The 19,708-nt window shown below is 40.9% G+C and overlaps 1 protein-coding gene and 1 long non-coding RNA gene across 3 annotated transcripts; both read right to left on the bottom strand.

Moving 5' to 3' along the window:
- Positions 1–6: 6 nt before the first annotated feature.
- Positions 7–4,173, bottom strand: LOC104669817. The gene is made up of 2 exons (XR_004055008.1): positions 621–4,173; positions 7–246 (listed from the first exon to the last, which is right to left on the bottom strand). It is a non-coding gene; the product is annotated as an uncharacterized LOC104669817 (long non-coding RNA).
- An 8,033-nt stretch (positions 4,174–12,206) lies between these two features.
- SRSF1 (serine and arginine rich splicing factor 1) lies at positions 12,207–19,490 on the bottom strand. Of its 2 annotated transcripts, XR_749037.2 has the most exons (5): positions 18,229–19,490; positions 17,636–17,820; positions 17,099–17,271; positions 16,219–16,898; positions 12,207–15,297 (listed from the first exon to the last, which is right to left on the bottom strand). XR_749037.2 is itself a non-coding variant. In XM_010372920.2 (4 exons), the coding sequence occupies exons 1-4, from the start codon at positions 18,420–18,422 to the stop codon at positions 16,704–16,706; spliced, it is 747 nt and encodes a 248-aa protein (XP_010371222.1). In that variant the 5' UTR covers positions 18,423–19,490; the 3' UTR covers positions 12,210–16,703. The 2 variants fall into 2 exon arrangements, 1 of the variants encoding a protein (XP_010371222.1); XM_010372920.2 differs by having other exon boundaries at positions 12,210–16,898.
- Between the last annotated feature and the right edge of the window lie 218 nt (positions 19,491–19,708).

Below are 19,708 nucleotides of genomic sequence, written 5' to 3'. Positions count from 1 at the left end.
GTGAGATAGTATAGACAAGAAATTATTTTAGTCCTTTAGTACAGTCTGTTTCCTCCTTCACCCCCAGAACAAAAATCGAACTTCTGGTTGGACAGCGTCAGGAGATGTCACTGAGGTGACCCCAGCCTCTGTTTGCAGTTCCAAGTCTTCCGTGTAGGCGTCACTGCTACTGGAACTTTGTAGATGAGGAGCCTGTTTGATGATGTCCTGAACATTTCTATCCTTTCCTCACACAGAGGGTAGCTACTGGGAATATCAGAGACAAGCTATTATTAAACAAGTGTCTCTAGTCCAAGACATCTCCTGTGGCAGGGAAATGAGGGGGCAGGCTGTATCAGTGATATTTTTATAAACTCTGCTTTTAGAAAACATTCTTCAGATGGACGCATTAAGACTTCAACATTTTCCAAAACCAACTGAATCTTATCCCCTCCATTTTTCCCCCTCCAGACACTTCTAATCAAGGCCACCATCTCCAACTTCCCCCACAGACAGTAAAAATATGGCTGGAGAATTCTACTGTAATAGAAAACCAAGGATATATAATAATTTGACAGTATGTTTCCTTTCCATCCACTAGACAAGAATACCCCCTCCCATTCTTTCCTCCCCTCAGTCACCAGAATGAAGGGGCTGGAAAACGTTGGTCTGGTTCCTTTTAGAGCTGATTCCCCATTGGATACTGCCTGGAGGCCTTGGGGGAGAAGTTCTGCAGTTTGGATCAGTAGCAGAAGCAGGTAACACATCAGGGAACCGGTCAGCCTAAGACAGGAGGGGACAGAAAATGATGAAAGAGTTTCTGATACATTTATCAGCTAAATTGCTATGGGTGACCCCCATGTCTCCTGTAGTCCAAACCTAAGGAATTAACTAAGTAAACTAAAACCTTTATGTTCTTGCTCTGACCTTGGACAATGGAATTCTTTTTATTTTCATTTAGTGGACAGCAAATCTGCTTCCCTGCCTTAACTCAAGGTCTCTGTGATGCACTCCTGAGTCTTCCTCCTTCCCTGCATAGTCTCTCCTCCCTAGCCACTGCCTTTCAAATTGGTGAAAATGAAGCTTCAAGATTATGAAAACCAGTACTTAATGAAGACCATTATTCTAATGACAATATCGCTGGGCTCTTTTGAACTTGTTATGCTGGGATCTAGAAACCCTTTCCCCAGCAATCTTTCACACAGCACCTCTGGGGAGGGGTTTCCCACTAACAGGAAATAGAGGTCAAATGAAAACAGTCCAGTTCTCATTACTGAAGAAATAAGATTCAGAAGAATCACTTTTCTTGAGGAAAATGGCTTATTCTATTTCTATCCATAAGACAAAACCAGAATTGTTGATTGCTCCTCAAACATCTTTAAAATTAACTTTTTAAGTTCATATAAATTTTAAACACTGAGCTACTTTCCAGAAGGAAAATATTCAGAAGTTTGAAACAAGTACTCAAAAACAATTGGTTCCAACTGTTAGAGGAATATAATGAAATCAGTATGATCAAATGCTCCATCCCTATCTAGAAGGGGCTATTTCTACCTTTAGGACAGACAATTTCTCTAACCAAACAAAAAGGAGCCCTCTCCTTAAGTGAACTTCCACAGACTATATACTGAGGTCCAGTCAAAAGACAGATGTCCAAAGACAGTAAATTCATCTTGATTATTGTAAACCATTTTCGGTGAGTAAATGGTATTACCTTCAGCCATGATGAATAAAGCGTCTAAACCAAAAATACAATGTGCCTACACCCACCCAAACAAAAGTCAGATCCCCAACTTGCCCTGTTCAGGTTCCTCTCTCCTCCTCCCACACTCCAAGTTGTATAACCTGTCACCTAACCTTTCAGGGTCTCAGCTTCCTCATCTGGAAAATGAGAACAAAATATCTACCTCACAATGGTCACCTGTGAATTTAATGAGAAATATATGTAAGATGCTTAGAACATTTTCCAGAAATAACAGATGTGAAATAAATATTTTTATTGGTGCTATCGAGCAGTTCCAGATTAACTTTGAGGCTGGGAACTCTGCACATAAGCTCTGAGTCGGTTAATTATTCCTTTTACTTTTTCCAAGTGACAGGTTTTCTTCCATCCATTTCTCCTTCAAAGAACCATAAGGTAAACAGGCAAAGGGCTTATGACACATAACAAAGAAAGATGCCTATTAAAATCTGTTGTTCTAAACACAACTTTTAGTAAACATTAGAAAGCAACAGGATATTTCCTTCCTCATTTGGAGAGAATTTTAAAGTCCTGTGAATATATTGAGGATGTGGATTACAGACTTAGAATCCTAGGAAAAGGAAGTAATCTCTGCTGTTGTTAATTACCTGTCCCCAGCTAAGACTGTTCCACAAACTAAAAACAAATCCAAAACTTTCTGTAGGGAATATCTAGTTAGAAGCTTCAAATTGACAAGTTAATGGACCAACTCTTTATGCAAAAAAAGCCAGAACTGACAATTAACAAATAGTAAAAATCAAAATTGCAGTATTTACAAATACCAAAAAGTACTGGCCAGAAAGAAATAACCCTTCCATATCAGCCTCAATACAATCAGGAGAAAAAGCAACATATTTTCAAAGTGACACCTCCCCCGCTTCCCCGCTTAAATACTCCAAACTCCTCAGGGAGGATAGCAGAAGTTATCTCCTCACTGCCCAAACTGGATAACCACACTAAGGGCTTTGAAGCCATTTGCCTTTGACCCATGTGGTCAGAAGTCAGGTTTGTGTTTCAATTCTACCACCTGAAGTGTCACCAGGAGTTATTTGTTTTAACTGGCAAGGTGAGGAAAGGGAAACAAGAATTCTTTTTCCCTGAATATCCATTTAAATTCCTTGACAACTGGAACAAAGTCATAGAGAGCAAAGGGACAATGTAACAAATCTACCCATTTTCCTAGTAGACACTGAGTTCAACTGGTAGTCGAGGGCTTTTAATTAAAACATTCTATTATTTCTAAGAATGTTCACACAATCCAATCCTTCAAAAATGAGTCTAAAGCCATGGAAACACATTTATCACCTTCACACTTGTTGAAGGACACCTGCAAAAATCAACACTAAACCTAAGCATTTGCATAGAAATACTAACTTCCATTTTACAACTCTTTAATGACGGGAGAATATCCAACAAATAGCAAGTAAAATAGCAGAGACCACAAGGAAAGAAACTAAGACAAGTCAAAAATACACCAAGTAAGAAATTCAATACAACTGAAAAACATACCATAGGCACCAACATTCCTCCTTTGGACACCTGTTCCTTACTGCCCTCAGATGCCCCAGGACAGGGTAATGGCTGAGCATGGAAAAAGTAGGTCACACAAACTTGGTGGTCCTGCACCAAACTACAAAGATTAGCTCAATTATAGCATTGTGCTAATAGTCAAAAAATAAACTAAATTCCTATACAAAGTTTATCCGGTACAGAGGTGAACCTCTTCTCATTGGCTATAGCCTCCACCCCAAATACATCCCACCAGTTAAGAGGGATATGATGACACTAAACAGCATTGTTTAGTGTCATGTGCACCCATCTACATCACCAGAAAAAAAATACTGTTCATATGCAAAAAAAAAATTACTAATTGTTAATGCCTGGCCCAATGTTCTTGTGAAGAGCAAGGCAGGGCAAAAACATGTTATCAATACTCGATCCAAACTCCAAGAGAAACATCTCTCTCCAGTTTTTCTTCAGAGTCAATCTGATCTTCAACTGAGGGTCCCTCCATTCTTGGTAGTGAGAAGAACAGTGAATAATGAAAACAGGTGTTCAGAAACCTATGCAGTATGCTCCCTGGGTAAGGAAGGTGAGCATCAGTGACCTAAGACACTGACATGACCTCATGTCTAGCAAGACCAAACTTTGAGAAAGCTGCTCCATTCTAGAAAACAATGCCAACAGATGGCAACACAAGGCTTAGATAAGATATGGCTTAGGCTCCAAAAAGGGAATTAACTTTTTAAAGGATGTTTCTTGACTTTGAGAAGTAGAAAGTGCCTAAAGGGCCAGATATGGTGGCACACACCTGTAATCCCAGCACCTTGGGAGTCCGAGGTGGGTGGATCACTAGGTCAGGAGATCGAGACCATCCTGGCTAACACAGTGAAATCCTGTCTCTACTAAAAATGCAAAAATCAGCCAGGCATGGTGGTGGGCGTCTGTAGTCCCAGCTACTCAGGAGGCTGAGGCAGGAGAATGGCGTGAACCCAGGAGGCAGAGCTTACAGTGAGCCAAGATCGTGCCACTGCACTCTAGCAGCCTAGGTGACAATGCGAGACTCCATCTCAAAAAAAAAAAAAAAAAAAAAAAAGTGCCCGAAGTTCTACATTCAGTCATCTGGTCCCAGCATAAAAGCAGGTGAAGGGGCCTGCTGAGCTGGTTGTTAAAAGCTCTACACATGGACAACAGCTGTACTCAGCATTTACTCTTTAAGCTGTGAATAACACACCAAGCTTACCTGCTGCTGTCCACAAATACTACTTGAAGCACTTCACCCTTGGTTGCCTGAGTAGTGGCAGAAAGCTCTCTGCTAGGCCTGAGGGAAGACCAGAATTCCTAGAGGACACGACAGATTTTGACCTGATGAACAATTATTAAGGTACACAGGGAAGAATCTAGATTTTTTCCTTTGAAGTGCCTTTGGTCTCTAACAAAGCACGCAAGGCTCTATTCAACTAGCTGACAGAAGTTAATTAGCCCTCTAACCCCAGGGCCTGACCCTGCCCTCTGCTAGCTTTTTGTTTTACTGACCTTACATAAATTCCACCTTCCTCAGCTTCACCTCCCTCCTCCAGCTGTTTCCTCTTATTTCTCCAGCTTCCTCTTTCTTCCCACCACTCCTTTCACTTTCTCCCTTTTCATTCAGAAATGAATGCTCAGAGAGCAGATGGCAAGTAGTCAACCCAAGCCAGTGAAAACACTTCCTGAGCACCTGGTACAAAGACCAGAAACACACAGTGGGTGTTGGAATACAGAATACATATTATCTCTGTCCTTTAGCAGTTCATACTTTAAAGGAGAAAGTCACCATATACTCATTCCTCACATATGAAAGGATATTTTCAGGCCAATTTATAATATGGGACAAAAAAATCCCTTAGTGATACTTCTTGGGGACAAGAGGATTGTTTGCATCATAACTGGTAACTTTTACTCCTACAGTAATTTTCCCGTGGCCTCCTACATAGCACATCTAGTGAAGCTGATTCTGAAGCCTGAGGAAGCCCCATGTATGTTCTATACACTTTAGCTGAGGCATTACTCTAATCAGTTAAGAAAAGCACATGAAGAGTCCAAGTTGGTACTACAATGTGTGATTAGTCTTCTCCCGAGAGAACTAAGAAAATTCAGGTAAACTTGACTATTAGAGGGTAGGTTTGGAGTTTGTTCCAGTGATCTCCTTAAAAATGACTTAGGAGTTTGAGGTAAAACTCCTGTGGGAAACAGGGAGAAGAAAGGGATGGGGCACAAATCCAGATCTCAAATCAGTAGGTTACTCTGTAGCTGTTTCTCCCAATGGCTTGAAGAGCCCTGGTAAACACCCAGTCCTCGATATATCAAATGGACAGCACTCAGAGAGCTCAGATACAGCCCCACATTAAGGCTGTGGTGAGAATTCCAACCCAGAAAGATGTAGTGAAGATTTCCAAAGGCCAGCCAGGACACCCCAGGGACTAACTTCCCAGTTCATAATTAATCATCTTGAATACAAAACAAAGACCTCTCTAATGTGAACTCTCCTTAGAAAAATGGCTTGTGTGTAGAATTATCCCAGAACTATTACGGAAGCATTAGTATTTCAGTAAAATAATTACTGAGCACCTACTAAATGCCAGGAGCTGTACTGTCACTGGGGATACTTCTAAGAATATTCTCTAGTGAAGAAACCAAGACTTGCAAAGAAATAATTATAAAAGTTACAGACATTTGTACAAAGTGTTTAAGGAGCACTGGGAAAGGAAATTTTTAAAGGGCTATTTGCTCATTTGTTTTCACATAAGTGATAGTTTTGACACTGTAGATTACCAACTAGGGTTGCTGAATACAAAAACTGATACCTAAGAGGTTGTATGCGTATGCTAAGTGTAATGCAAACATTTTTATTGGAAACTGGAAGTTACCACACACTGGCTTTTAAAACTCATCTTCCTAGAGTGGGTCATTTTTGTGGATCTGTTACTAATACAAATTTAAGTGTATACTCAGCTATCAACACAAATACAGATGTTTTAAACATTTACCCTTTCACAGGTTCTTTTCTATGATTTTTTTTGTGGGGCTGCTGCATAGTTATTGAGTGGCTACCAGGCCCTGGCCACTGTGTGACCAGCTGTACTCCTGTGGGCCAGCCTCAATGGTAGAGGTCAAAAGAGGGCAAGGGCTTCTCTGAGAGAGCTGGCTATGCACTGCACACTGGAAAGTCAAGGAGCTAGGCATCCCACTTTCTTGCCGCCAGGCTCTGGACCATGGCCACTGTGACTAGATGTAGTCCTACTCTAGAACAACCCTCAGTACATGGGGTAAGAACGTGGATCAAAGACAGCACCATGGGACACCCTGCTGGCATCTGGTAGATACTACGGGTGTTTTTCACTTGGGTCAGACTTTTCTCCCGAAGGCCTCCCAACTGGAAAAAGCAGGCTGGCTTTAAAAAACAACCTGGTAGTAAAACAAACAAGAATTTCTCATCACAAAACCTGGATTCAAGTTCTGGGCCTGCCACTTTAACATCTCTGAGCCTATTTCCTCAAACTGCAAAATGAGACTAAATACTACATGAGGATTAATATGGGCCACAGTATCAGGACTGGGCACAATGGCTCATACCTGTAATCCCAGCACTTTTAGGAAGTCAAGGTGGGAGGACTGCTTGAGCCCAGGAGTTCAAAAACAGTCTGAGAAACAGAGCAAGACCCTGTCTCTACAAAAAATATATAAAAGGTAGCAAGGTTATAAACCCAAATTTGAGGTTACTATTCTAGGAATATGCGTGATCTGACTGAATTGTCTCAGATTTAAGCTATGTGGCACACCAGCCTAAGACTTCAATAATATATTTATTCACAAACATTTATTAAGGTATAGGTAGGTACTAGCATTCTGGACATCTTAGAAGAAATGTCAAAAAGTTAAAAACATAGCCTCTGGGGGGCCAGGCGCGGTGGCTGATGCCTATAATCCCAGCACGTTGGGAGGCCGAGGTGGGCAGATCACGAGGTCAGGAGTTTGAGACCAGCCTGGCCAACACAGTGAAACCCTGTCTCTACTAAAAATACAAAAAATTAGCAGGTAACTGTAATCCCAGCTACTTGGGAGGCTGAGGCAGGAGAATCGCTTGAACCCAGGTGGTGGAAGGTGCAGTGAGCCAAGATTGCGCCACTGCACTCCAGCCCAGGTGACAGTGCAAGACGCCATCTAGAAAAAAAACAAACAACAACAAAAAAACACAGCCTTTGCCCCCGGTTTACTATGTAGCTGAGGGAAACAAAACATACATGTTGAACTAGAGAACAGCTTAAAGTCAACATGTGCATGCATGTGTAGCACACTTTTTAAAACATGCTGAAGAAAAGCAAAGCAGAAACAATGCAATTAGTTCAAGAATGTTTCAGTCATTAGGTGTGATCATGAAGGACTGAGATTTTTAATGGCGAAAGAACAGGGCTGCTTATGGGATTTAGGGTGTGGGGTGTTAAAATGTATGAATGCTGGGTCTCTTGGTTTTGAGAGCATTGTTTAAGCTAGCTGATCCTATAAACTTGAAGACCAGAGTCAGGGTCCTGAAGTAATGCTTGAAGACTCCCAACCCAAGGAATAATATACATACATACTAGTCTCTTCACAATACATCATTATATATTAATCTCTTTACGTATAGTTACCAACAACAACAAAGAACCAAAATGATTCCATCCCAAAGAGATATATACAGAAATTCTCATTGAGGCAGTACCACTAAATTCAGAGGCAACTTAAAGCTTCTTCTGTAAGAAGCTTAAAAGAGAATGACTGAAAAAGGATATACCTAGGAGGCAACTACTTAGTCTTTTAGGGGACAATGTCATCAGTTCTTGGTGATCTGTACTGAAAGTGTGCATAGCTTACAACAAAACCACTTACTTTGCTCTTACAATTGGTCTTACTTTGCAAGACCAATTCTGGGAGCAACATTTACTTATCCATTATACTTGGACTTAGGCTAGCATTTAAATTAATTCAAAATTTCTGGCTTCACATCTGAGGAGTTATTAGTATTAAAATACCTTCTCCAATAATCCACTCAGTTAACGAACAGCTTGTGAAACAGACTTCTACAGTGCTTTGCTTTTAGGGAGTATTAAGTTCTTTCCATCCCGCCAATCAATATTAAACTGTCAGCATTGCATTTAGCTTATTGGGAAATATAAATATATTCAAGTTCCTGGGTCTGTAGAGTTAAAAAAATATATATATTTACCAAACCAACCAGCGTAGGGGAAGATGTAATTGAGAACAGGATAAATTGGAAGGGTAGAATATAACCCATTGTTAACTCATATTATGGGAGTGACATGTTTTAAGAAGAAACTGGAGTCACTGAAATCAGCTCTAACACTTCAGTAATATGAATTTGGGTACAGACAAAAATGCTGATATGGCAGTTGGAGATGGTAAGACAAATCCAAACAGCATCTTGAAGAACTCTATTTGGCAAGTAAAATCTCTAGGTTAGTCTAAATCATAGATGCAATGACACCCTGAAGACACAGAACTTGACTATCATCTTGCTACAAATTTACTGTTTTTAGAGTACAAAGGAGCCATTTGAGTTTTCTTTGGAATGTGCTCATTGCACTGTGAACCAACATTTTACATTTCTAGCCTTAAGTTGTGTATGTCAGCCAGGCGCAGTGGCTCACGCCTGTAATCCCAGCACTTTGGGAGGCCGAGGCAGGCAGATCACTTGAGGTGTGGAGTTCAGACACCAGCCAAGCCAACATAGTGAAACCCTGTCTCTACTAAAACTTCAAAAATTAGCCAGGTGTGGTGGTGGGCACCTGTAATCCCAACTACTTGGGAGGCTGAGGCAGGAGAATCGCTTGAACCCAGGAGGCGGAGGTTGCAGTGAGCCGAGATTACGCCACTACACTCCAGCCTGGGTGACAGAGACGCTGTGTCAAAAACAGACCAAAAAAAAAAGTGAATGCCACTCTTGGCGGTTGTTTTGTAGTTCAAATTTCTAGGCATGCCACCGTTAAAGGCAGAAGAGATACACCCAGGACTTCCCAGTCCTTTCTAAAGGCTATACCTTCCCTTTTGTTTGACTGATCCTATAGTCCTATGTATTAAGCCTTAATAATTGTTGAAAGCTTATCCCAAAATGACATATAAAGACTCCTCTAATACACAGCACCTGAGGGAATAATTCTACCATTATTTTTCTTAGCACTTTACAGTCTCCAGGTTTAGCACTTTTCTTTCTACGAAGAGAATGCTGAGGCCGGGCGCGGTGGCTCAAGCCTGTAATCCCAGCACTTTGGGAGGCTGAGACGGGCGGATCACGAGGTCAGGAGATCGAGACCGTCCTGGCTAACACGGTGAAACCCCGTCTCTACTAAAAAATACAAAAAACTAGCCGGGCGAGGTGGCGGGCGCCTGTAATCCCAGCTACTCGGGAGGCTGAGGCAGGAGAATGGCGTAAACCCGGGAGGCGGAGCTTGCAGTGAGCTGAGACCCGGCCACTGCACTCCAGCCTGGGCGACAGAGCGAGACTCCGTCTCAAAAAAAAAAAAAAAAAAAAAAACAGAGAATTCTGAATTTTCATTTGCCTCATTTGTGGCTTCAGAGTGCATTTTCAAGTTATTTAAAAATTATCAAAGGCACACCAGAGTTAACATCTACAGGATTAAAGACAGGCTTCAATCTAGTTAGTGCCCTTTCAGCTGTCAATCCAATTTGCAGCAAGACTACTAGTTAACAGTAACTACTTTCTGTAGCTTTCCTTGCTACTTAGTGTTAACTTATCAGGCAGGGAAATCCCTACTGTGTAAACTTGATTCCTTTTTCCCCCACAAGAAGTCCACTTTGTCCACTTTTAGTGCCTTATTCTTTGAAACAGACCGACTTTCTAAAATTAGTATTTTAAGGCCAGTTGTACCACACCTGTCTTCTGGATGACTAAATCCCATTATGAGGGCCTAAAAGGTTTAGTATTCTTAATGACAATTTATACTTTAAAACAGGAGATAAGTTTGTGTCCTTCCCATTTTTATAAAAGAAACCTGGGGAGAAAGGGATGATGGGAATGACTAAAGTGTTTAGTCAATACTAAATACTAAAATACTAAAGTGTTTAATTCTCAGTAATTTTCAGCTATTAATATGACATTAACTACTGTGTGTACTGACTTTCTGATCACAAGACAACCTGCTACTTAAGTGAGGCCTAGAAAATAGCAAACAGCTAAGTTGACACGTAAGTACGATTTTAAGGCAAATTTTAAGAACCTCTTAGGTAATACTGAGAAATAAGATCATCACACCTGAAACTGTCACACTGTAAAAGCAAACTACAGGTCTCTGAAAGCATATTCATTTCTTCCAGTTCATAACCAAATTGTTATGCCTAGATTTTATTTCCCCAGCACACCTAACTCCTATTGCCAATTCTCACATTCAAGGCCTTATTACTCCATACCTGATGTACAAGGTAGGCAGAAAAACAAGCACTTACGTCTTCAGTATTTTCTTAGTCCCAGAACCTAGATTTTTCCGTTACAAAGTGAGTGACTGTAAGTTAAACTCTACCGAAAACCTAAATGGATGCAAAAGCTGAAAAGGGGAAGAATTTTGCACAAAAGATGGGAAGACAAAGGTAAAGTTACAAGAAAACCTACCCAAACCAACTAACTTTAGAGCTGATACAGAGGATCAAGGTAGTTAAGCTGGTCTCCACTTGGTTGTACCTATCTACAATGGGGATTATTTCCTGCTTAATTTTGTGTTATAGCTCCCTCTAGTGGCTAAGTGATTTTCCCTAGCACTTACTCCAATGGAGAGCAGTACAGCATGTTGTTAAAAAAAAAAAAAAAAAAAATCAAGAGTTGTTTTTGTTCGAAGTGCATTTGGTGGAGATGAGTATAGTACCCTAGAAAAGCTGTTTCCACTATCTTCATGTCCACAGTTCTACCAATAGTTGGCACTTAGAAGTTGTCTGGTGAGAGAAATTTGATGCTTTTTAACCCAATGCTTGAGTGTCAAGCTGAACTAAGTGTTCTGTTTTGCTTACCTAAATATTAAACTTATGAAAAGTCATGTATGACTTTTCACCCCCTGAAATCCCACCTAGCACCTATTCAAATGTTGTAAACTACAAATGTTATATCTGCCTAAGTTAACTTATATATGACAGAGTCATTTATTCAGTTTTTATTCTGTGCATTAATGAAGCACGGAGTGATTTTTATAGTAATAAAAAATCCTTCCTTTAATCACTACAAGCTCACAACCACCCTCAGGATTGTTAGGCATTAGCTTTCAAAGCTACCAAGAAGCACTCCAAAGGTCTCAATAACAGGAATAAGTACTGGTTTAAGTATACTATAATCTCTTGGGGTCCATGTTTAAAGCAAAAGTTACCTTGGCAGCATTACTATTTATTCAATAGACAATCACAATAGACACAATGAACAGATGTTTCCTTATAATCTCTTTACTTCATGCCAATCCCAGCTTTTCCTATAGGATCTAATTGGTCAATGTTCCTGTAAGTACTGATACAGAAACAATAACTCAAAAGAATGTTGTATTGTACACTCTAGGATGCCTGAGTATTTGCTTCAATGGGATATACTTGTTGAGTCCACTAATACAACAGAATGTAAAGAATGTGGGCCATACCTTTTTTTCTTGTGGCTGCTTCAGCCTAAAAAGATGGGGGAACTTAAAATTCAATCAATAAAGGATTCACAATAGGTTTTTCAGTCAAGACACCCCAGTTACAGACAAAAGCATTAGGCCTGTGTATGCTAGTACACTCCCTTACGTGAACTCTTTGGGGACAGATATATCTGGGATTCAGAGCTGTACGCACTTTATAAGGTACATATATACCCTGTATTACATAAAACCCTCAGCAAAGTCTGTGGCAACTGTGCAATGAATAATGAAGTTCAACAGGAAACAGTTTAGTCACACTAAGTGCAAAATGAAGGCAGCAATTCTGGTCAGGTTTCACATTTAATTAGCTCAACAACAGAAAATCTTTCGTTTTCATATAGTTTTTGGATTTCAAAAAATGGATAAGAGACTGTAATCTGTTTTCTGCGTTTGCACTCTTCATACTGTGATGGAAATAAGAGTGGTTATGTTACAACAGAACTTCAGTCTAACAGTTTCTCATCTTTTAATACTATTTATGGTAAATACATATATATAACTTACTTGCAATTTAAATTACAAAATTCATATACAAAGTAAGCAAAAAGGCACACATAAGAAATTCACCTTGACCACAGAAATGTGAAAACACCAGCCCTAATGACCAAGACAATGTTTCAAAGGCAACACCAAGAAAAGTTGAGATTCTACAATAAATCATATTAAATGCAAGCACTATGATGCGCAGACGTTTGAGCACTGAATATTTTCTAAAGCATAAAACAGGAAAAAACATTTTATGGGGAATCTATTCATATTCCAAACATCATTTTTAAAAATATTAAACTTAGCTTCACTTTAAAAACAAAATTCAGACCCAAACAATCAGGAACCAGAAAATGGGTTTCTTACCTTTTGTTTCCAGTAGGATGTGGGCTGAACAGCAAGGTGGGTTATTCAATCTGATGTTATGAAAAGTAATTGCTTCTTAAAGAGACTTAAGTTTTTCCTTGGTTAGAAAATAATTATAGGCTCCCTAAAACATTCTAAGCGGACATAAATAGGGAGAAGAGGGGGAAATTCCAAGACAGCTTTTGTAGTTTCAAAAGGGTGTAACTTTAATAATTGCCAATATGGATAGAGACCTAAAGGTCCATTTTCTGAGACTATAAATAGGAGCAGTCCACACTTCCCATCACAGCTTTTAGCTGTCTGGTCATCTTAACTACAAAATCTATGCCCCTTTACCTTTCATAAGTAAACATGAAGTCCTCTCTAATCTTCAAATTCAGCCTGTATAACAAGGAATGCTGTCTCATTTCAATGTGAAGTTAGAATTACCGTTAACTTTTACTTGAGCACATCTTTCAACTTTAAACACTCAAACTTGAGTGAAGGCCATTTACATTTTTTGGTGGTTTCCAAAACATTCAATGAACACAAATGAACCAAGTTTGCTTAAGTCTAGCTCACATTAACCTTACAAAATGATCATTAATCATTTATTTTCCCTTTAATAATCTGAATTTTTTAAATGTTCTACACATAAAACAGAACTTAGAACTTCAAGAATGTCATGTAAAATTATTCAAATGTTAAACAGTAAATCTGCCTTTTGGCCATTACATTAAATTCTTACATAAAAAGAGCTACATCCTTAATAAATTTAAACTAAGTACTTTACTTAGTGAAATTCTGCATTCAACATCCCCTCGTTCCAACATTCCACAACGTTCATTAAAATCTGATTGGGGTAACCTTACACATTTCTTCCACTACCAAGATTTCTGGTTTTCCCTAGGTTTTTAATTGTCACCCGAATAATCACCTTAAATTCAACTTCCAACTATGATTAGCACCCGAGGGAAATAAAGTCTAGTTACTTATTTTAGGTCCCCTCCCCCAACCTAAATAGTATCAAGGGGCTGTCAGTAGACAAATACAAAAAGTAGCAGACTACAAGTTTTTAACAACTGCTTTGGTAGAGAACACCAAACTTTTAGGTACAAAATAATCTTATGGATGAGAAGGGCTTATAAGGCAAAATGCTAAATGCCCAGCTTTTTATTAGCAATGATTCATCCAAAGAAGCAGTTAATCTTGTACACTCTTTCCCTTTCAAAAAAGAAATGTGACTTGTGTTTAAAGTTCTACAGGCCGAGCATGGTGGCTCACACCTGTAATCCTAACACTTTGGGAGGCCAAGGCAGGCAGATCACTTGAGGCCAGGAGTTTTGGGACCAGCCTGGGTAACACAGAGAAACTGCACCTCTACTAAAAATACAAAATTAGCCAGGCAAGTGTGGCACACACTTGTAATCCCAGCTACTCAGGAGACTGAGGCACGAGAATCACTCGAATCCAGGAAGTGGAAGTTGCAGTGAGCCCAGATTACACCACTGCACTCCAGTCGGGGGAATAAAGCGAGACTCTGTCTCAAAAACAAAAAACAGTTCTAATACCTCTGTGCTGATGTTAACATTTAATACTTACCTTTTTCTGAGATGAGTTTCATTGAAAATATCAAAAGCTATCTCCAAGTGAACATTAATTTACTAGCCATCAACCAACTTTGCACAAAAGCCTATATTTTCTATGACCACCAGAAAATAAGCAGCATCTAGTTTTTTAGCCACTTTATAACAAAGTAGAGAAGCTTATCTTTCAGATGCTAGATCCAACCCCCCACCGTCATTTACCAAGTTACATACACAAATGCCTTATTCTCCCCTTTTGCCTTCCCCTGAAGACTTTTACAATTAACAATAAAAGATGGCTAATACCATTATAGTGCCTTTTAAGAACTTTTAATTTGCTAACACATTAATACAAGAGTCAAAATCTTATCTTACTTAACAATTTAAAGATTAACTGATAGACCCAGTTAGAATCTTACATGAAGAGGAAAAAGGACAACCATGCATAGTTTTTTAAAAAATGTTTATTTTTTCAAAGAAAAACGGCAATAGCCAATTGGAAACCTACTTATTCTTCAACTCCAATTTTGTTTTCTTTAAATTTAGAAGTGACTTACTGATTTACTATTTTAAACAAACCCCCCCTTTCCCCTTTAAATGTTTACCATCTACTCGTGCTGAATCCTTCCAAGGAGATTGCTCCAGCGTTTATCTCCAGGTCCTCGCTTTGCTCCTTTTACCAAAAAACGCAAAACACAATTCCATCGTGCATCTTAAGGGCTCCAATCGTCAAAAATAGGAAAAAAAAAAAATCTTTGGAATAGCCAATTAAGTTGAATAAAAAAATCCACACGAATGCGGTTTGGTTGGGGCAGGAATCCACTCCTATGTTCCTGGTAATCTGATCCCGCTCCATGAATCCTGGTAATTCATCCTCCCTATCCTATCCACATTATGATTTGAATCCAATGATCCAGCTCCAAGGATTGGGATCCAGTGAGCCCTCTCCAATCCAAACCTTTATAACCAGCAAAACCAAAAAAGAGGAGGCAAAATGTTAGATACTGTAATCAAAAAAGGTTTCTGGGGAATGATGAGTTATGTCTGTCATCAGTTTAACAGATGCACATCAATAACTATCAAATTCCCCAAAACAAGTTTCTGAATGGTGTTCAGATAAATTTTAGAAACTTAATCATCATAGAGACTAATTGGAAGAAGCATTTTGTATTTACAGTTCAACTGATAATGCCAACACTTGTTACTGTACAGCGTATTACAGGTTTCGTGGTTGCAAGAAGTTACGTAATTTAAGTTTACTGGCATTGCTACCCACCTAAGTCTAAAACTATATCTAATGCTCCCATTTGCAATTTAATTTGTAAATTAAAATCTTTTAAACATATGAATCAATTATGAATATTAGTTTAAAGGGGAAGGTGAGACTTAAAAGTATTCCCAACTAGATTATCTACACCAATACATTGGAACTCTATATTTTGCTTTCATTTTGTCTTAAAAAAATGAAATAGCAACGCTCTATCAGTCACACAGAGGACATGCAGATTTAGCAGTATTGATATTATACTCTATCTTGTTGGATTTAAAGACACCCTGTACCCACATGTACACCAACAGCAGGTCACACATTAACAGTTGTAACTAAGCACTGTGACAAATTAGCCAGTTCTTCCCACATTAGTCCCTATTAAAACAAAAATGGGGGGAAGGGAGCAAAATAAGTTGCTACAAAATGGGCAATATAATTTTGCCACAATTGCCAAGGTTTAAAGAGCAAAGCAATTGTAGCTAAAGATAACTGAATAAAATGTTTGCAAGTGTTTTAAGGAAAACGTATATAATCATTTTTAACCCCTGCCTTTTAGTATAAGGTCAATACTGCCAATTTCATCTGTGACAATAGCACTTGGAGTCATACCATTGCCTCCATTATTGATCTGATCCTCCTCAATCCTCCTTTTGACAATCCTAAAATGATTGAAATGTGCTCCACAATCCTTAATCCAAAGCATTCTTAATCCATCTCTTCAGATATGTCTACAGAAAGACACATGAAAAGCAAGATAAACATAAGAACTTCCCCAGGTAAGATAACCACAAACACCCCCAACATCCCAGTTCACACAAACCAGGGCAGAATAGACATTTACACAATATCACAGTTCTGAAGAGTATGGAGTTAACTAAATTTAAACAATCCTGTCTATGACATCACTTAAAATACAATTTATCGAAGACACGAGGGGAATGTAGATGTTAGGAGCAAGGGGATATTACAAGAATGCAATTCAACACTTTAGCCCATTCTGAACAAAACAGTTTGAATTAAAAAATGAAAAGATTGTACTGAATAAAGGAAAACTGTATACAACATGGGTTCTACAAAAAGTGTCACCAATCATCTTATGTACGAGAGCGAGATCTGCTATGACGGGGAGAATAGCGTGGTGATCCTCTGCTTCTCCTTGGGGAGTAACTGCGACTCCTGCTGTTGCTTCTGCTACGGCTTCTGCTACGACTACGGCTTCGAGATCGAGATCTTCCATAACTTGGACTTCTGGGCCCATCAACTTTAACCCGGATGTAGGCAGTTTCTCCCTATTGGATAGACAGAACTTTCCATTGAAAGATCTAAGCTTTCATCTATCTTCAGGCATGCTGAATGCATACAATGTAACTAAAACCAGAAATCTGGCAATTTACTTGGACACCCTTGCCTGAATCCTTACCTTCAAATTCCACTGTTAAGACCACTGTATCCAATTCTGGTCAAAGAAAAGAATAAGTGTATAACCTACCTCATGAGATCTAAACTTAGTGTTATCCAGTTTTCGAACTGCATAGGTCATATCTTCTTTCCGTACAAACTCCACGACACCAGTGCCATCTCGGTAAACATCAGCATAACATACATCACCTGCTTCACGCATGTGATCCTTTAAATCCTGCCAACTTCCACTTGGAGGCAGTCCTGAAAAAGTGATTTTTTTCTTAGTATCAATTATCTTAAATTTCACGTTAAGTTGGTAAGGTACATTAGGACAAAGAGTACTTAAAAATACTTAATAGGTGTACTTAAGTGATACCAGGTAAAGAGCTGGTAAGATTCTGGAATCCAGAGTCCAAAATTATTTGTAACGGATCTTCGTATCTAGTACCGCAACCTAATTTGGTAATCACCACAGCAGCAATCCTCGTTTATTAAATTCACCCAAAAACTAAAGCAATTTAAGACCTAGCATGAAAAATTTGCAATTGTTAAACCGGTCATGCAAGACAAAAATTTTAGGTAGCTTCCGTCCCTTCACATCAATCCACACAACCAGTACACTCACCAGAGACAACCACTCTGTTTTCAGACCGCCTGGATGGGGGGCCATAGCGACCTCGGGGAGCTCCGCCACCTCCACCCCCGCCGCCGCCTCGGCCTGTTCCACGGCCGCTTCGAGGAAACTCCACCCGCAGACGGTACCCATCGTAATCATAGCCGTCGCGACCATACACCGCGTCCTCCGCGTCTCTGCGGGATCGCAGAAAGTAAAAGGCATGAGAAAGACCAGGAGGAGCAGCTCGCTCAGTCGGGAACCCCCCGCACATGCGCACCCAACGTGGAAGAGCCCACATGCGCCGCATAATAGGAATGGCCCCTCCCCCACCCAGAAACACGCCAGGCTCCCAACCACTACACCAGCCCTCAGCGCCTCAGTTTCCCGCTCCAGCCTGCGAATGGGCTCCGGGGACGTCCAAGGCGAGGCGCCAGAGAAGCCACACCAACTCAGCTCCTTACTCGACTCCTGCATGGGCGATACAGTCTCGCCCCAACCTCTCTAAGAGCCCCCGCTTCCCCGTTCTCTATGTTAAGGCCTTGGAGCCTTCCCCGACTACTCGGACCTATTTCCTCAAGGCTGCAAGCCCCATGCCGCCTCACCGCGGGTCCTCGAACTCAACGAAGGCGAAGGGCGGTCCCCCGCGGCGATTCTTGAGGTCGATGTCGCGGATAGCGCCGTATTTGTAGAACACGTCCTCAATGTCCTTGGTTCGGATGTCTGGAGGTAAGTTACCCACGTAGATGCGGCAATCGTTGTTCCCTGCGGGGCCACGAATCACACCACCTCCCGACATGGCGGTGACGAAAAGCGCGGACTCGAGAACAGGCCTTCCCACCAAGCCTAGCGCACCGCAGAGCGAGCCCGCAGCGGCACCACGTCTCCCACGGCCCCTCCAAAATGGCGCCTTTATCAGCTCGGCGCACGGATATGGGGGGGAGACAGAGGAAGAGAAGCGGAAGGAAACAGCGATTCGATCCCAACACGCACGCGCGGGAGCAGAACGGATGGTGCGAGGGATACGCGCAACGCACGCGCACGCACGCGCGACGTCACCCTCCGCACGAAGGGGGAAAAAAAGTCCCCCGCGTTCCCCGCTTGTGGTGGTTTCCGAATAGAGTGAGCAGCTGTTTGGTAAAAGTTAAAGAACTCTCGTTAAAGGAGCTAGTCATCCAGGTCGGGTCTTGAAGGATAGTCAATTTCCGCAGGAATGAGGATCTTTGAAAGCAACTCGGCGCCTTCAAAGGACTTGGTGAAACCTAGCCTTAAAGCCTTGTCCCACCATGCTCTGCGGCGGTAACGGCCTTTGGCGGGAAAGCGACTCGAGGCGGGGCTAAAGGGGGAGGGCTCGGGCGGTTGCTCCGGAAACCCGGGTATCTTCGTAGAGTGCGTCTACTCCAGAGCTGAGTTGCCGGCGACTGAACGGCGTTGGTTTGTCTTCCGCCCCTGCTGCGAACAGGCTGTGGCTGCTTAGGCAGATGTGTCTAATTTAGCGAAACCGATTTAGATTCCTTAATCCTTTTCATTAAGAACCGTTCCACCTTCTCGTCAGAACTTTGCATAGCTCAGTTCAGCACTCCTTGTGCTAGTCGCAGTGGGCCCGTACCCCGACCTTTCAACGTGGTACCCGCCAACCAGAAGGGGTAACAGTACCGCCTCTGGGAGCCACACCTCTTTATCTCTTGTTAATCGCCTATCCGTGGGACTAGCGCAGATTGCCTGCAGAATGAATTGTTTCCGTTGTTACCTTTTAAAGAACGAGAAGGAAGAAAAGGTGCGTGTGTGCAGTCCTTTTTTCAAAAATTTCCTCTAAAAGTTACTGAAATTGAAAATACCGGTCCTCCCAGGTGATAAAATGGAGCGAAATGGATGAGAGCCGTAACCACTAGAGACCGCGGTTGCTATTCAGGACTGTGATCCTATTTGCCTGCGGCATTGGGAGATAACATTTTACATTTTTTTTCGACGTCTGCAATCTGGATTTTTATGTGAAATCCTGGGATTTTTAAACGTCGCTAATGAATTCAAATTAAAATCAGGCTGGGCGCGGTGGCTCACGCCAGCACGTTGGGAGATAGAGGC

Source organism: Rhinopithecus roxellana, chromosome 19, assembly GCF_007565055.1.
Source record: "Rhinopithecus roxellana isolate Shanxi Qingling chromosome 19, ASM756505v1, whole genome shotgun sequence".
NCBI lineage: Eukaryota > Metazoa > Chordata > Mammalia > Primates > Cercopithecidae > Rhinopithecus > Rhinopithecus roxellana.
This window is presented reverse-complemented; position numbering and strand designations above follow the sequence as displayed.

Bases quoted from the DNA above. Each gene is read 5' to 3' on its own strand.
- SRSF1 (XM_010372920.2), bottom strand. From the start codon at position 18,422: ATGTCGGGAGGTGGTGTGATTCGTGGCCCCGCAGGGAACAACGATTGC. The intron at 17,821-18,228 runs GTGAGGCGGCAT...GCGATCCCGCAG, and splicing joins GTTGAGTTCGAGGACCCGCG to AGACGCGGAGGACGCGGTGT. The intron at 17,272-17,635 runs GTGAGTGTACTG...TCACTTTTTCAG, and splicing joins AAACAGAGTGGTTGTCTCTG to GACTGCCTCCAAGTGGAAGT.